Consider the following 18,172-nt stretch of genomic DNA (forward strand, 5'->3'; position numbering starts at 1 on the left):
ATTTTGAGTCCCACAACTCAATCTAGAGCACCAAGAGGATAGTAAGAAAGATCTTGTGGTGGTCTACACAAGGATTCAAAGGATTTTACAGCTAGAAATGGAGATTTTGTTAGTTCGGCCAAGGTATGTTCATGAAACTCATTATACTCTGTTTTTATCATGTTTCTTTTCAACCAAAATTAATGAATTGGAATGCTTATGGATCCTGATTTCTTCCACTGCATGATGGTATTGATCCAACAGCCTTGACATTTTCACCTTAGATGTTCCCTTATGAGCAACAAGTATATCCCAAGCCTCCTTTGCTAAAACACAAGTATTGATCAATCTGAATACGTTTTTGTCCACTCCATTGAAGATTGCATTTAGGGCATGAGAGTTTTCTAAAAATGCTTCATCTTCACCCTCTGTCCAACCTCTTTCAAGTTTTGGACTAACAACTCCATTCTTAGTAACAACTTAAAGAGGAGACCATCCAGTCACAACAACCTTCGATGACTTGCTATCAATAGATTTGAGAAAAGCAATCATCCGAGCTTTGCAATCATCTAAGCTTTCCAGTACGAGTAATTTGTTCTATTTAAAATAGAAGGATGAGTAGTTGAACCACCTTCCCTGATCGACTCCATTGAAAACTCAATGAACTAGTAGTCAACTCGCTCTAATACCAATAGAAAAAATTAGGTGGATCTAACATGGAATACAATGTCAAGCACGATATCACAAAAGTTATGTATGATAAATAGGCAACATGAAAGCAAATAGAAAAATAACGACAAAGAGATTGGTCAACCAGTATGGTGCAAAAACACCTACGTCTTGAGGGCAGTGTGCTCGGTGGAATAAAACTTCACTATAAAAAGTTTAGCAATTACAATGAAAGTACTTATCTAATATACTCCCTCTTCAGTGACTCACATATAGCTTCCTCTTTAGTTTCAACGTAGGCTCTCCCTAAGTTTGAGCTCCCCTCACTTCCATAATAATGATTCTTCAAGTTTTGTATAAGATCCCTTCAATATAATATATTTAGGCTTCCTCTAAGAGTGAGATCCCTTCACATTCATCGTATTTAGGCTCCCCTAAATATGAGGTTCATCATCTTCAATGGCTCCTCCTAAATACAATATCAAATCAAACTCCTCCCGAGTTCTAAAATGGCTACCGAATCAAAATTCTCAACGACAAATACAAAGATTTTCAATAATAATAAGTGGAGGTTAAGGCTTAGACAATCCCTAAGCTCAAAACTCTCAATACACACTTTGTTAATTAGGCGGTTAACCCTAAAAATGAATAAGAGTACAATATAAATAAGGCTAGATATGGGAATATATTTCTTGAGTGAATAAATATTCTCTACAGGAAAATAAGGAAGGAAGATACGAAAATGTGCAAATCACTCAGATAGATATGGAAAAGATATTTTATAGAATCTATTGCCAGACACGAACAATGCTTATGACAATGTCTTTGATATGTTGCACAACATGTTGCTCGAGTTTTTCCTCAATTGAATGCACCGGTCTCTAAATTCATTTTATAGACCATACAAAATACACAGTAAGGGAAAAAATTGATAAACATTATTAATTTAAACATGTTACTACTGTGAAAATGGAAAAGAGGGATTAAGCAATCACATACTCGTTGAAGATCAATTCTTCATGTTCCTCTCCAAATCGCGTCGTCTTCTTCCGATCTCACGAACACTGCAACCGAACACCATCACTGGGTATTCCCCGTTATTTTTAGGGACGAGAATCATGCAGAGGTGTGAGCTTGCACTCAATTTTGGGAAGAGGGAAAGAGATGATTGAGAGAAAAATTTTGTGCCCAAAAATTCTTATGCAAAAACACATAGAGTAGGAAGAAACCATGAAAGAGAGAACACTTTCTCCACCTTTTTTTTTATAATTTAATATATATTTAAACTATATGTTATATCACATATAACATGTAACCTATAGTTAATATTATAGAAACTATAGTTTATTATTCTCTCAAATAACCTAAGATATTAATATCAATCACATTCATATTAATTTTAACATATAATTTTTATGTGAATCACATTCATATAAATAATAGTTGAATCATTCAAATTATAACACCTCTCAATAAAATATATAAATTTAATATGGATCGTATTCATATTAATTTTAATATATAGTTCCTATATGAATCATATTCAAATATTTATTTCTCTCATAAAACTATATAAATTTAATATGAATTATATTCACATTAAATTTTAACATATAGTTTTTATATGAATCATATTCATATAATTAATATTTGAATCATATTCAAATATTTATTTCTCTCATTATATAATATATCAGCATACATTATATTATATAATGGATCAATATACATTATTTAACCGTATCTTATATAATAAATTATCTTTAATTAATTTGAACAATTTAAATTAAACCAAAATTAAGTTGATTCTCATCAGTCCTCATTGAGCTAATGAGGGAACTTTATGGACCTATAGATTGAGCTCAAATGATACGAGATTAATTGATTAAACTTATTTAATCAAATTAATCAACATTCATCAACTGCAGGTCACTCCACTAAAGATTGACAGCTAACTCTTCGCACTATAGATATAATTTTGTGTCCATTGGATATAATCAATCAACAGTGCGTTAACCCTTCACAAATTGTTCGTAAGTATAGTTGGATCAAATTACCGTTTTACTCTTGTAGTTACATCTAACTTCTTAAGTATCACTGATCCCTCTAATGAATAATTAGTCATAGTCCAACTATGATCGAACACCTCTTAGGCCAGAAAAGGGTGAGGCACTTCATTGTTCAAGCCCTGGAATCATTCCTTAAGGAGTAATTTATCTTCTTACCCTAACTATAGGGAAGGAGTGAATTTCTTCTTGTGTAGCTGTATTCTTAGCTTCCTAATCAGACGAATCTCCAAAATGATAGAGTTATTGAGTCGACGAATTTGGCTACTCTTACCTATACAAATCAAAGGATCGCCCTTATAGGCAGGACTTCACAACTCACTCAGGATTAAGGTCAAGTCACCTATGGTCATCCTGGTGAAATGTAAATCTCTTCTAGAAACAATATTATAAAGAGAGACTTAAAATATTTTGTATAAGATACCCTCGCTCACATGTCTCCACAAGAATGTTCAGGATCAGAACACTTATAGTACTTTACAACAATTGTAACAACTACAAAGTGGACCGTATCAGTAGTGTTACCAAGATAAGGCAACCAACCTTATCCATATACTACAGACCATTTATGTTATTACTTAAACATGATCCACCTGTATGTCTCCACATACATGTTTAAGTTACATTAGATAATCTTGGATCTTAGGTTAATGGATTATTGCACAAGTAATATAAAATTAATCAACCCACTGATTTAACTAACATAAAACTATGAGGCTTTAGGGCATATACCCCCAACAATCTCCCACTTGCACTAAAGCTGGGGAAATATATGAGTTGGTGAGAGATGTATCTTAGGGCATACATTATATCCTACATGCTTTCCCACTTGCCCTAGCATACTAGAGACATGTCTTATAGTCTTAAACAGTCTAGGAGATCCTCTCCAAATTTAGCCCAGAGAATCCTTTTATATATAAAAACATTTATGTCAATAAGAACCATTTGTTCACCAACGAGATATACCCACATTCCATGTTATTCCTTCCATTAGGTGCTGACATATGGTCTCTAACCTAATCATTGAATTACGTTATGGCATAAAGTGAATAGATTAAGTTATATCTGAAACAATTTTCAAATATCTCAAGACACACTGAACATAGGAAAATTATTGCTTCATAAGCAAAATACTTCCTTTTAGTCCAATAGACACATCTAAGATAAAACATGGATTTCAATAAATCCAATATGAAACAGTGTAACTCGTAAAAAATCAAATCCTAAACTATATACACTAAAGTTTCATTATTCGTAATTTTTAATTTTTAACGCTCAATGGTCATACCATCGAGTTCCCTGATTAAACCAACCAATTGTATATTAAATGTTAATGAAGTCTCATGTAAAATTGATATCCCTTCAACATTTCAGGTGTCTTAGGAAATATTTTTCTTAGACATAACAACGTCATTGTAGATTGGTACATTACTATTCCATCTTTCATAATCGCATTGATCATTGAACAACTACTTTGTAAATGTAAAATGCACGAGACAAATTGAACAACATGACGTAAACATCTGTATGTGAACTTTTAATATACAAAATCACTTCAAATCAATAATTTGAAATTGGTTGAACAACGAAAACTTTTATATTCATTTTTACTTCATTCATAACAGCAAATATCAATATAGAACAGATAAATATTCATGTTTCATTTTCTTGTCTGTACAAGAACATCGTCATCGATCAAAGTAACCGGTTATGATACTATATCAAAACCTTATTCTTAATGATCCAAATGTGAAAATTATCACAATTTTGCAAACATTTTTTTCAATTCAATCTTTAAAAATTCTCTTGACATTGTGTAAATGCATTGTACTTCTTTTCATAAAAGAAGCTATTCATTTTTACATATCTCATATGCAATAATGAAGGCACGAAGACTTTGCTGTAGAACTACGTAGAAAATTGACTTATAGTCCATTTTCACCCAACAGCTCTAGCGTGGGTTTTCACATGACGCCAAGAGTCTTACTTTGAAGATCTTTATCTCCATATACTACACTTCCAAGCTTCCTTTTCGTAGACCCATGCATATCTTTTGAGGTTGCCTCATAAATTATAGTATTTCATCTCATATTTATGACTATAATAATGTTTCTCTTCTTATCAATTTCCTTCGGTACTTGTCATCAAATATGATAGCTTTGACTTCCAATAAGTCATAGCGTAGGTTGAGTCACCACATGACTTTCCAACTACTGAAAGATTCATAAATTTTCATTTTGTCATCTTATATGACAATAAAAAATTCAAGTAAATCTTTGCAAAGGTCTACTTTGCAAAGGTCTAGTTATCTCATAACTTTTCTAGTAGGATGAAAACTTATCTGTTTGACAGTTAGAAATTGATGTTCAAATGAAACAAATAGTTAACAACACTTGTTAACTATTACATGGCATCACTTGAAATAAATTCATCAATACATGCTACACCCTTTAAACTTTTCAAATGAATTAGTATTTGTCACACAAAAATATTTTTGGAATGTCCAAAGGACTACTTAGGCATCTTTTGAACATTTCTTTCAGTAAGAGTTTGTTTTGACACAAGTGTCTCAACTTACCCAAAACCTGAAATGTCATAAACAAGTTTTATAACACTTCTATGATACAACAATGTTTTGCAAACATATTGTCAGAAATAATGTTCAAAACAATGCAATCTATATCGCATTACCTTAATGGAGTCAGAAATCAGTGTAATTTAAAAACGTTAGGACTCAATTCAACAAAGAACATAAAATGTGCTGCTGTAGCATAATTTCACCCAAATTGTACTGAATGCTCCAAATCGAGATCTCATCTCATCTTTGTCAGGCTTAGTACATCAAATATTCAGTATTGATTATGATTAGTTCATAATGTCAAAATACGTTTGGCTAAGTGATTTAAACGTTAGTCTAATTTCTTTTGAACATTTCAAAGAAAATAAGACCTGAGTTGCATTAAAACAAGTTACATTTATTCATAAATATTTATCAATCATATTAATGGATTATCTATGAAATCAAACTTATGTTTTCTAACATAGGACCATTTGGGTCAAAGAAAGAAAGGCTCACATTGGCTAGATAACTTTATCAAATAAGGTTTAATGATACACTTGCATGAGAAGCAAGGCTTTTGATAGGTAATAATAATTTAACTCTAACTCTTAGAGAATTACCCGTAAGTTTCATTTCTAGAAACCAAAGTCATGTATCCTTCAAAAGAATAGAATTTGTCTTTATTTCCAAATTCATTAATCCTTTTACTCTCACAGTTGAGTAGTAAATGTGTTAACCTTTAACGCATAAAAATGTATAAATTTAATGCTGAACATATTTTCAAAACAACTTTTGAAAACATGTCTAGTTACCAAAACTATTCATACATCATGAAATATTTTAGTAATTTTTCCTTGGAGAAATTGAATGTCTCTCATGGTGGTAAAGCATCTGTTATGGTGATAAAAACACAATATTGAGCAAAATTAAATAACATTTTAATGCCTTCCACTATTTTAATTGAGATAGCATCCTATTGCCAATTAGTAGAACTATTCTATTTAAATAAGTATTCGCCAAGATTTACAATCTAATTGTCATGAAGAAAATTTTGATAGTGAATCATTATTCATCTATCAAGGTGGTGAATCTGTATTCTCCACCATGAACTTAGTAAATTAGACTTACTTGTTCTCATTTTTCTTCTTTTTGAGACATTTTCCAAAATCTCTCAACAATTGACATTCCAAACTAATTAGGAAACTTTTTCCTCATTAGCTCTAGTCATTATAATTTTCTTGGAATCTTGATGATACTTAACTTTTTAGGTCATTTAGCTTCCCATGACTCCAACTTACAATATGTTTTGTCATGTTTTTATCTAGGCGCATCATATGTTATGTAATTAGTAATTGCTACAAAGTTTATTCATGAACACATTATGAAATTGCAGCAATTCTTTTGAAAAAATTTTCCAAATTAAAAGACAAAATTACACCACTATTATGTGTTGATAAAATTTTCGACATAATATATTCATAAAATTTTTGACTTACATCGGTAATTAAAAATTTTAGAGAAAAAACATAACTTTGAATTATATAAAATATATGAATCGACTATATGCAATCTATTATCCGTTATAATTCAGTAAAGAAATTTAAAAATGAACCAATGCATTTGAATATGAATCTCATTCATATGTGAATATGAATCTCATACATCATGCACCCACCAAAACTCCAAATTAAAGTTCCAAAAATGAAATTTAGAGATTCAAGATGGTTCAGGTACCAATTGAAGGGATTAATATTCCCCACAGCGGAAGCAATTGAATGCATCAATCTTTAATTCATTTTACAAAACATATAAAAAAAACAGAGTAGTGAAAACTATTGATAAACATTATTAATTCAAGCATGTTACTATTGTGAAAATGGAGAAGAGGGATTAAGCAATCACATACCCGTTGAAGACCAATTCTTCATGTTCCTCTTCAAATCGTGTCATCTTTTCTCACAAACATTGCAACCGAGCACTACCACGAGGCTTTTCCCATTATTCTCAAGGACAAGAATCGTGCAGAGGTGTGAGTTTGCACTCAATTTTGGGAAGAGGGAAGTAAATGATTGAGAGAAAAAATTATGTGCCAAAAAACTCTTCTGCAAAAACGCATAAAGCAGGAAGAAACCATGAGAAAGAGAATAGTTTCTCTCTCCAGCTTTTTTTTTTTTTTTTTTTTACGATTAAGGGATGAGGGACCCTCCCCTTTATTTAATTATATTTCAAAGAATTAAATTCAAATTCTAAATTTGAATTTAATATATATTTTAACTATATGTTATATCACAATATAACATATAATTAATATATATCACATGTAACATAAACTATAGTTTATTATTCTCTCAAATAACCTAAGGTATTAATATGAATCAAATTCATATTACTTTTAACATATAGTTTTTATATGAATCACATCCATATAAATAATAATTGAATCATATTCAAATTATAACACCACTCAATAAAATATATAAATTTAATATGAATTGTATTCATATTAAATTTAACATATAGTTCCTATATGAATAATATTCATGTAATTAATATTTGAATCATATTCAAATATTTATTTATTCCATAAAACTATATAAATTTAATATGAATCATATTCACATTAAACTTTAAAATATAGTTTTTATATGAATCATATTCAAATATTTATTTCTCTTATAAAATTATATAATGTATCAATTTACATTATTTAACTATATCTTATACAATTACTTCCCTTTAATTAATTTGAACAATTCATATTAAACCAAAATTAATTTGAATTCTCATCCATCCTCATTGAGCTAAAGAGTGGATCTTATGAACCTATAGATTGAAACTCCATGGATACGAGATTAATTGATTAAACTATTTTAATCAAATTAATCAACATCCATTACCTACCGGTCTCTCCATTAAAGACTGACAGCTGAACTTTTCGCACTATAGATATATTTCTATGTCTATTGGATATAACCAATCAACAGTGTGTTGACCCTTCACAAATTGTCCATAAGTATAGTTGGGTCAAATTACTGTTTTACCTTTGTCGTAACATCTAACTCCTTAAATACCACTAGTCCCTCTAATGAGCAATTAATCATAGTCCAACTATGACCGATCCCCTCTCGGGTCAGGAAAGAGTGAGGCGTATCATTGTTCAAGCCCCAAAATCAGTCATCAAGGGAACAATTTATCTTTTTACCTTAACTATAGGGAAGGAATGAATTCCTTAATTCCTTCTTGTGTAGCTGTGTTTCCAACTCCCCAATCAGGATGAATCCCCAAAATGGTAGATTTATTGAGTCAGCGAATCTGGTTACTCCCACCTGTACAAATCAAAGGATCGCCCTCATAGGTAGAAGTTCACAACTCACTTAGGATTAAGGTCAAGTCACCTATGGTCATCCTGGTGAAATGTAAGTCTCTTCTAGCAATGATGTTATAAAGAGAGACTGAACATTTTGTGGTCCGGTCTTTATACTAACTCGTTTGTATAAGATATCTTCGTTCACATGTCTCCACAAGAATGATTAGGATCAGATCATTTGTAGTACTTTACAACAATTGTAACAACTACAAAGCGGGTCGTATCAGTATTGTTACCAGGATAAGACACCCAACTTTATCCATATACTACAAACCATTTAATTTATCACTTAAACATGGTCCACCTATATGTCTCCACATACATATTTAAGTTACATCAGATAACCTTGGATCTTAGGTTAATGGATTATTGTACAAGTAATATAAAACTAATCAACCATTAATCAAGCTAACATAAAACTACGAGGCTGTAGGACATACACCCCAATAATAAAATCAACCAACCACACTGCTGTCTTATGATAATATCAATCAATTACACTACACTAACATAGTTCAATAAATCGATTTAATCATCAAATCTAAAGTAAAACGTTGAAAAAAAGCAACACTAAGGAGTTGAAGAAACACAAGGTTTTGATATCATTGATCTTAATTTTCAAGAACATTACTTGCCATTGTAAAGGCTAAGAGTTATTAAAAAACTAATAAATGAAAAATGTAGAAAAATAAGACCTAGGAAATTGAAATTCAATTGTACTTCAATTCGAAAATCAAAGTACAAAACTATGCTTTGTCTTAAATATTTTCTCTAGAAGAACACAACCTTGATGTGCACGTTTAATAAGGTTTGATATAATGAATTCCAACATAGTGCACTCCTTGACGACACTTCTTTCATAATTTATGCACAGGTTTTTTGTTCTTTGTGCTAGCTTCTAAACTATACGACTTTTCCTCTGTCATCCTCACTTCATTATCTTCCAGACTCATTGAGCATAAATTTGGGCTACATTTTTTTTTTCTCTTCTTGTGTATTAGCTAGCTTGTGAAGATATGTAATATGAAAATCTTTTGAATCTTCTTTGCCTTACTTCTTGCGATAACTATTTTGAGTACATATAATGGATCAATTGTTGGATTTACATCAAATTATAAATCCTAGAACAATACTTTTCAAGTGCTATCACCAAACACTATAAATCTTGTGAAAACGACTTATTTTCTAAATTAGAACTTGGAAAGTCAATTCATACATATGCTAAAACATCTTAAAAAGAGTATACAGTTAAACTTTAATGACGTTATCTACCACTAATAGCCTATAAACATGGGGAATCAACTTGAAAACTGAAAATCATACAATGAAGGGCTAAAAATCCAAGATATAAATAATGGAATCAGCCTTATGGGTATTTGCAATCACCAAGAGGATATGAAGCTCCCCTTAAAAGTGTATTCTTGATTAAGAGATAAAGGTTGGAATCACCACTTATACATTCATGATGTTAAACAAAAACAAAAACAAAAGAAAAAAAGGAAGGAAAGAAAGAAAGAATGAAAGAAAATAATATGAAAGTACCTAATGCATATCAAAAGCCGTTACAAATAATGCTATAGCATTCTACAGAACATGAAACAGACATGAATACCAGATAAAAAGAACACCAAAGATTGGTAACCTAGTTTGGTGAATACCACCTACATCGGGGACAGTGTGCCTAAAAAAAATAACTTCACTAATATATATGACAAGAAATTACAACATAGTTCTTATCTATAATGACAATAAGATTATAGTGACTTCTGTAGAGCTTAATCACTCAACCATTCACCTAGGCTCCCCCAAAATTTGAGACTCCCTCTCTCTTAGTAACTTAGGCTCCCCCTAAGTAGTAATATGAATGAAGAACTTCTTAGGCTCCCTCTAAGATTGAGCCTCCTTCTCGACTAAACTTAAGCTCTCCTAAGATTCTCTCTCACTGGATCTTTATCTTTCCCTCTCGATCAAAGACCACTTCACTCATTTTGTTTAGACTTCGCTCAACTTTAGCCCTTCTCAAAGTCCATTGATGAAGTACACAAATAGCTTGGTGTATGTCTCCAACCTTACAGTAATACAATCTTCAACGCCTTCAAAGATTGACACCACATTTGTAGTATAAATAATTCACAAGATAACGAATCTTGATATCTTTTGTAAAAACGGCCAACCTAACTCAAGAGACTGAAAGCCATTAAATATGCACAACAGACACTCAAATGAGCAACTCTAACTTCCAAAAAAAGAAAAAGAAAAGCGTCAAAGAAGGCAAAAGATTTGCAAATATACAACAACCAAGATTTTCTACATAAGAAAAATATTTTGCAGAAACAATATTTTCAGAAAACATCTCTTTGTCAGATAAGGTAAATGTAGAGACAATCCAAGAAACCTTTAAATTTAAACAAATATTGTAATACACAACTTCTAAAAAAAAATTAGTGATATTTTCTTAGGATTTTTAAAACACTTTCTCAATTATTTTTATCATTTAATGAGAATGTCAATTTACCTTTTTTGTCGAACTCAATCTCTATTGAAATATCCAATTTTAACACCCTGTAAGCACAAGGACTTTTAAAGAATCAAATAGAACCACAATGAGGGAGCTCATGCCTTGCCCACAAGAGTAGTCAACTCGAAATTTGAAACTTTGGTTAAATTATATAAAATACTCTCCAACTTTGAAGTAGGTCTTAATTAAAATCGATTATTTGATAGAATGGCCTAAAAAATAAGGCCAATATGATATTGGACCCAAATTTTCAAAATAAGGATTTATTACCTTTTCAATCTTTTTCTTTTTAGTAATTCATTTTCTTCCTTTTTTTTCTCTGAAAAATTGGTTAGAAAACTTTTTCAAGAAAAAGTTTGTCAAATTTTATTTTTATAAAAAAATTTAGGTTATTCGTAGAAAAATCCGGATTATAATCCTAGAGGCTAAATTCTAAAGAAATTGGTTAGAAAGTTTTATTTTGAAAAAGTTTGTCAAATTTTATTTTTGTAAAAAATTTTAGGTAATTCGTAGAAAAATCCCGATCATAATCCTAGATGCAAGACTTTAAAAATTACATTGTAACCCTAAACTTCAACATTGTTTTAAAATTTGCCATGAAAACGATTGTTCTTGAGGATTTGAACTATAAATCTTAGTCCTTAGTATAGAAAATTATATGTTGTCATCGATTATTAATATTATTGACTATCATAGAGATAATTGTCGAAATTTTTTACCATTTAAAATGTGTTTTGGGTAGGAATTATCCTAATACTATAATAACCACTTTTTGCTACAGTAAATATTATTTTATATTTCTTAATAAGCTACAATCAACTCTATTTCAAAACCCTTATTTACTAAGAATTATTATTTGTTATAATTTTTACTATTTTACATTCATCATCCTTTTTATTCTTTGTTATAGTGTTTAATATTTTATTTTCAAACTAAAATAATTTATACTTCAAATACATACTATTAGAATCTAAACTAAAATAATTTACACTCCAACTATTATAATCTAACTACAATAATCCAGCACTATAATAACTAATTTCTTGCTCTAACACCGTCGTGGTTAATTGAAGTTTATATAGAAATTCCGAGGTACTGTTTCATTCAACCAAAAAATGTTTAGGTTCACAGAAACATAATTGTTTGTAGCCCATGTGGCTGTTGCTCGATCACTCGATGAAAGTTCAGTTTCTTGAAGAAAAAGAAAAAGAAAAAGAAACCCCAAGAGATTATTGGAGTGATGATTTTTCCAAAAGGCCGGCGGTTATGGCTGTACGTTGAAATTTGAATATTCAATTCAACCCAAATACAGAGACACGCAGAGAAAAAGAGAGAAGAAATCAAAGGCAACTACATAAATGGTTTAGCTCATTCCTGAAATTTGGAAAGCAGAGAATAGCAGTAGTTAAGCTTCTCATTCTCAAAGGAAAGTATTGGTAAGAATTGGGCTATGGCGGCTTCCACCACTTCCAGGCTTATGAAGGCAGTTCTGTATGAAGCCTATGGCGGCGGATCGGCTGCTCTCAAGGTTTCTTTTCTTCATTTTCATGTCTTCTCTCTCTTGCTCTTTACTCATTTTGTGTCACTTAAATATCGAAATTTACTTTATGAAATTGCAAGTTGTTTATGGGTCTTTACTTCATTATTATGGGGCGTTTGACTAGTTGAATTGAGTTATTATGTTTGAAGTAGTTTAATCAGGAGAGTTAGTTTGGAAGTTAAATGATATGTGTTTGAAGTGTAAAAGTGGTTTAGTCTGGAGAATATTTGTGTTTAGAGTGTAGAGTTTAACCTGGAGATCTGAAGTTGGGATGCTTACTTTTTTTTTTCCTTATATATATATAAAGACGAGCATCGTTGAAGTTGGTAGGTGGAGTTATTTAACAGTTTGTTATGAAGTTGATGGACAAAACAAGGAGTTGATATTATTTAATCAAACTCCACCGAACTCATGTTGGTGCCAAACACCCCATTGGGTAAAGAGTGAAGTTGTGAAGTTGTGAAGTTTGGGGAGTTGTGAAATGTAGAGAGTTATGAAGTAGTAGAACCAACAGTGTAATGAGCATAAAAATTGATGTTTTTTAGTAGTTCACAACTCTACCCTCTCAACTCCAATTTTTTGAGCCAAACACCCCTAGATGATTTGAAAGAACTTGTTAATTGAAAACAATTCGTTAAGTAAGAGGTGAAACTTGAACTTTTAAAAGATTAGGGACCGAATTGAGTATCACCCCAACATTAGGGATTAAAACATGTATTTAGTATCGAAACGGCCCTTCGTCAAGTTGAGGAAGTTGAACCAATTGAAAGTTAACTAAGTGGATAAGACACATATTACCATCTCAAAATTGATTGTCTAATCTCCCACCCATGTAATAATATCGATTATTTATGTTATGAATCTTATGATTTGTTGTTCACATGTGTATGTTCTATGTTTCCTGCAGCATGCAGAAGTTCCCATTCCAAGACCTAAAGATGATGAGGTTTTGCTGAAAGTAGAAGCAGTTAGTCTGAATCCATTTGATTGGAAAAGTCAGAATGGAGTCATACGTCCATTTTATCCTCGCAGCTTTCCTCATATTCCATGTGTGTCCTGAATTCTCAACTCGACTTGAAAGCTTGTTATGTTACATTTGTTTAAGTGCAAAATACTAAGTTTGAGTTGGTAACATTAATATGAGAAATTATTCAATGAGGTTACCATAATGTAGCCGAAAGTTAAACCGTTGGATGTACGAGAGAGAAGTACCTCAAATTTATATCGTTTTTTAATGGACCAAGGAAAAAACTTGTATAGTTAGCTATTTATTTTTTTGAAAAATGAAAAAAAATATTCTTCTTTCCTGTTTGTAAAAATATAAAGGTGGTTAGAAGATTGATGTTAACTAGTTGAATAAGTAAGTTTGGAATGAGGTGAGAGTGAAACCATTGTTAATACCTTTCTTATGAAAACCAAGACATTAACAGACCAAAAATCTTGGTGATGAATTTGAAACAGGTACAGATGTGGCTGGAGAAGTCTTAGAGGTTGGAGCAGGGGTGAAAAGCTTAAAAGTTGGGGACAGAGTTGTGACATTTCTTAACCATGCTGTAAGTATTTACTCACCCTTTTCCACAGTTAATAATAATCTAGCTTAACCATAAGCAGGGTCCCAAAAGGAAATCATGACTTTGCTGATAAGTATCAAACTGTACAAAAGTTTTTGGGTCAATCGTAATTTAACATGGTATCGAAGCGGAAAGTCTAGGAGGTCCTGTTGTGTTCAAATTCTTGCAATGTCTCGTTTGTTTCCCAATTAATATTGATTTTCACTTGTTGAGTTTTCAACATATTTCAAGCTCACAATTGGTTGAGAGTGTTAGAGTATTGATATAATATTAAATTTACCGTCATCCATCAACTTAAGCTTTTGGATCAATTAATGATTTAACATATATATATCATAAAGCCTAACCTAATTTGGAGACTTCGGGATTATTAACCAAAGATATGTTCCCATGTATTCATTGCCGTTCTTTTTTTCACACCTTTAAATTTGAGAATATATTTTTGTTTTCTTTCTGTCTCAAAATCTTCGTTAGCTCTCCTAAATGAGATTGAAGAGGTAAGAGAAATGAATCTTTCTTAATGAGAGGGGTCAGATTATATTGATAGACGGTTTGAATTTGACTCATGAGTCAAGTAGCACCCATGTTTTGAATATGTTAATAAAACAACAATTTAATGATACACCAACTTTTTGTTGACAAAATTTAACCATTCTTTTATGGAATAACCTAATTGAGTTGTTTACATACGTTTGGGGTAAAATCCAGAATTTTAAAAAATTAAGGACTAAATTGAAAATGATGTAAAAGCTTAAGGACCACTTGGTAGATTTAGCCTTCAAAACATCTCTCTTCCACATGCTTAATATTTGGTATATGGATGAGTCCTAACCAATCTCTTATTAATCCACATGGAGAACGTTCTAATGCTCAAGAATTATATCACTGATTCATGTGATTGGTAAGTGTTCATCTTTACATTTTTTCTTGTATGGCAATGACAGAATGGTGGACTTGCTGAATGTGTTATAGCAAAGGAAGCTACAACAGTTTATAGGCCGCCGAAGTGACCGCAGCTGATAGTGCTGCCCTGCCCACCGCGGCATTGACAGCACATCAAGCTTTAATCCAAGCTGCTGGGATCAAGCTTGATAGAAATAGCCCTCAATCAAACATTCTCATCACTGCTGCCTCTGGTGGCGTCGGCCATTACGCCGTTCAGCTAGCAAAGCTAGGAAACGCACATGTAACCGCTACTTGTGGCGCCCGAAACGTCGAGTTTGTTAAGAGCTTGGGCGCAGATGAGGTCATAGACTACAGAACCTCAGAAGGGGCAGCTCTGAAGAGTCCATCAGGTAGGAAGTATGATGCAGTGATCCATTGTACAACAGGGATTCCTTGGTCTGTATTTGAGCCTAATTTGAGCTCCAACGGTAAGGTGATTGACATTACTCCCGAAAATGCCGCTACGATGCTGACTTTCGCCTTTAAGAAACTTACATTTTCTAAGAAGAGGTTGGTGCCATTGTGGTGGATGTCTTTCAAGAGTGAGAACCTGAGGTATGTTGTGAATTTGATCAAGGAAGGGAAGCTGAAGAGTGTGATTGATTCAAGACATCCTTTGAGTAAGGCTGAGGAGGCTTGGGCAAAGAGCATGGATGGCCATGCCACTGGTAAAATCATTGTGGAGCCATAGGTGAATAAATTGATATTAATCTTTTCATTGAATTATTAAATCCAACTCAACCATGAAATACTTGAATCGGATTGGTTCTCGATTCTTTAGGTCATCTATTTAATTTTTTTGCTTTAATAGAAATTAATGTATTATTATAACTTGTAAAACATATTTTTATTTATTTTGAAATATTGAATTAAGATTTGTAGATTAATTTCAATAAATTACATTCCACAGACTTAAAGATTTATCAGATTTGTTAGGAGAGTAAAGGATTGAAAAAGGGTTTTGAATAAATAAGATTAAAAAAATATATGCATATACAATTGTACAATAGAAAAACAAAATGTTATAGAAATTTAATAAGAAAGTCGGGTTGATTTGGTTCAATCCAATCTAATTTTAAGTGAACCCATGAACCAATACAATTTATAAAGTTTCATTTTTTTGAATTCCACCCAATCTCAATAAGTTGAAAATCCAACCCAAACCATAAGGATTGAAATAGGTTGATCAGATTCTTAGAATCATCGGTTTTTCTGAACACTTCAACCCATGACCACCATCGATTAGGTGTGAAAAGATTGTAAGTACCTTAACAACTATTATAATTTTTTTTAAAAGAGAACCAATGATTACAGTGGGGTTTAATGTTCTTTTTACCCATGAAGACATGTCTGGTGTTAAGGATGTCACATTGAAAAAATCAAGATACCTCACATTTTTAATTTATAAGATATATGAATTGCTCTTCTTATCATCAAATTGTTTGATTTGGAAATGAAATTCCATGTTATTTGAAATGACATCAGATCCCATGAAGTTCAAAGGTCATTTAGTAGGAAAAAAAAATCTTCGTGAAATAGATGTGTTACTCTTTTCATTTATAATTGGGACCTCTCACTCTATATAATAAACTAAAGTACTTTTAGAACTATGAGATCACCTCAAACTAGCTAGCTAGCACACAAAATTCATGTTGGAGATATCCAAATTATTTCAAAACTAAAAAATTTGACAAGATTAAGATTTAACATAAAATAAAATTGAAAAATTTTAAGGTTGTATCAATTTAAACTCTAAATTAATAATCATATCAATTTAAACCTTAAATTTCTGTAAATATATCGATTTACAATTTTCTTTATGTTTCATTTAGAAAAATCTCGTCCGAAACTTATAACTGTATCAATAAACTATCGAACTTTCGTAAATGAATCAATTCAAACTCATACACATAATTTTCTTTGAAAATCGTCTATTTTGTTAAACCATATTTAAAGAAATCTATACAAATTATAAACTTTACATGATATTGGTCCAACAAAATCTAGAAGAGAATGTAAATTAATATACTTACGAAAGTTTTATTTGATACAACTCCCAAAATTTAGAGGTATAAATTGAACAATTCATCAAACTTGTCTAGCTTCATCCCATTTATGAACAAATTCATCAACAGCATCAGGATTATTTCTCAAGTAAATTCCATCATCTTTAGCCATCCAGAAGCAATTTTGATTCATGCACCTATAATGGAGCCAAATATGTCTCCTCTCAACCCAAAATGCATCAAATGAAACATCAGCATTTGGCTTGTGTAGTGAGCACCAATACAAAGTGGTTCTCCAAATGTTGATCTTAAAACTCCATTGGAATTCAGCTCCATTGCTAACTAGGTGTTGGGGTCCCAAATCATCATCTTTAGACTTACAATGCACAAACAAAGTGGCATTCTTTAGCCCATTAACCACATGAACATGCCACTTTTGGAGTGGTAGTGGAACTGGATCTCCCTTTGCAAACAATAATGGTTGTTGAATCAATACCAAACCCAATAATACAAGTGAAGAAACCATTCTCATATAACTTGAACCCATTTTTGTTCTTTACCCTAACTCTTTTTTTTTTTTTTTTTTTTTGGTGAATTTATATGATTTTGCTAAATGATATCATTCAATATATATATGTGCAAATTCATTTATCCTTTAGAAGGAAAATAAGTTACTTGATATGCAATTTGTGACAATAGTAATCTACATTCCTTACTTGGTAATTTTGTTCTATTTATGATTTTGCAAGAAAGGAAATAAGTTAGGATGATCATGAATATGATTCAATTTTGTATGAAACCATGTAATAAATTTGTTGGTATATTTGGAAATTTTTGTAATGTTTTTATTATCAGTTATCTTTTTCTTTATTGTTACATCCTGATATTTAAATTGTACACTTAATAGTAGTGTATGTATGTCTAAATTAAGTCGTGCTTCATGTATTTGAA

At 31.4% G+C, this 18,172-nt stretch overlaps 2 protein-coding genes across 3 annotated transcripts; one reads left to right on the plus strand and one right to left on the minus strand.

The window, feature by feature from the left end:
* Positions 1-12,265: 12,265 nt before the first annotated feature.
* LOC120086520 (chloroplast envelope quinone oxidoreductase homolog) lies at positions 12,266-16,112 on the plus strand. 2 transcript variants are annotated; one of them, XM_090317341.1, is made up of 4 exons: positions 12,266-12,687; positions 13,607-13,748; positions 14,161-14,252; positions 15,215-16,112. In XM_090317341.1, exons 1-4 carry the CDS (start codon positions 12,610-12,612, stop codon positions 15,278-15,280), a joined length of 378 nt encoding a protein of 125 aa, XP_090173467.1. In that variant the 5' UTR covers positions 12,266-12,609; the 3' UTR covers positions 15,281-16,112. The 2 variants fall into 2 exon arrangements, with proteins under 2 accessions (XP_090173467.1, XP_090173466.1); XM_090317340.1 differs by having other exon boundaries at positions 12,323-12,687.
* Positions 16,113-17,303: 1,191 nt separating this feature from the next.
* Positions 17,304-17,768, minus strand: LOC120084670 (S-protein homolog 1-like). The gene has a single exon (XM_039040479.1). It carries the CDS (start codon positions 17,766-17,768, stop codon positions 17,304-17,306), a length of 465 nt encoding a protein of 154 aa, XP_038896407.1.
* Positions 17,769-18,172: the final 404 nt, after the last annotated feature.

Source organism: Benincasa hispida, chromosome 9 (assembly GCF_027475165.1).
Source record: "Benincasa hispida cultivar pf3 chromosome 9, pf3_genome.v1.1, whole genome shotgun sequence".
Lineage (NCBI taxonomy): Eukaryota > Viridiplantae > Streptophyta > Magnoliopsida > Cucurbitales > Cucurbitaceae > Benincasa > Benincasa hispida.

Coding starts and splice junctions, on each gene's coding strand:
- LOC120084670 (XM_039040479.1), bottom strand. CDS start 17,768: ATGGGTTCAAGTTATATGAGAATGGTTTCTTCACTTGTATTATTGGGT.
- LOC120086520 (XM_090317341.1), top strand. CDS start 12,610: ATGGCGGCTTCCACCACTTCCAGGCTTATGAAGGCAGTTCTGTATGAA. Junction 12,688..13,606: donor GCGGATCGGCTGCTCTCAAG/GTTTCTTTTCTT, acceptor TGTTTCCTGCAG/CATGCAGAAGTTCCCATTCC. Junction 14,253..15,214: donor TGACATTTCTTAACCATGCT/GTAAGTATTTAC, acceptor TGGCAATGACAG/AATGGTGGACTTGCTGAATG.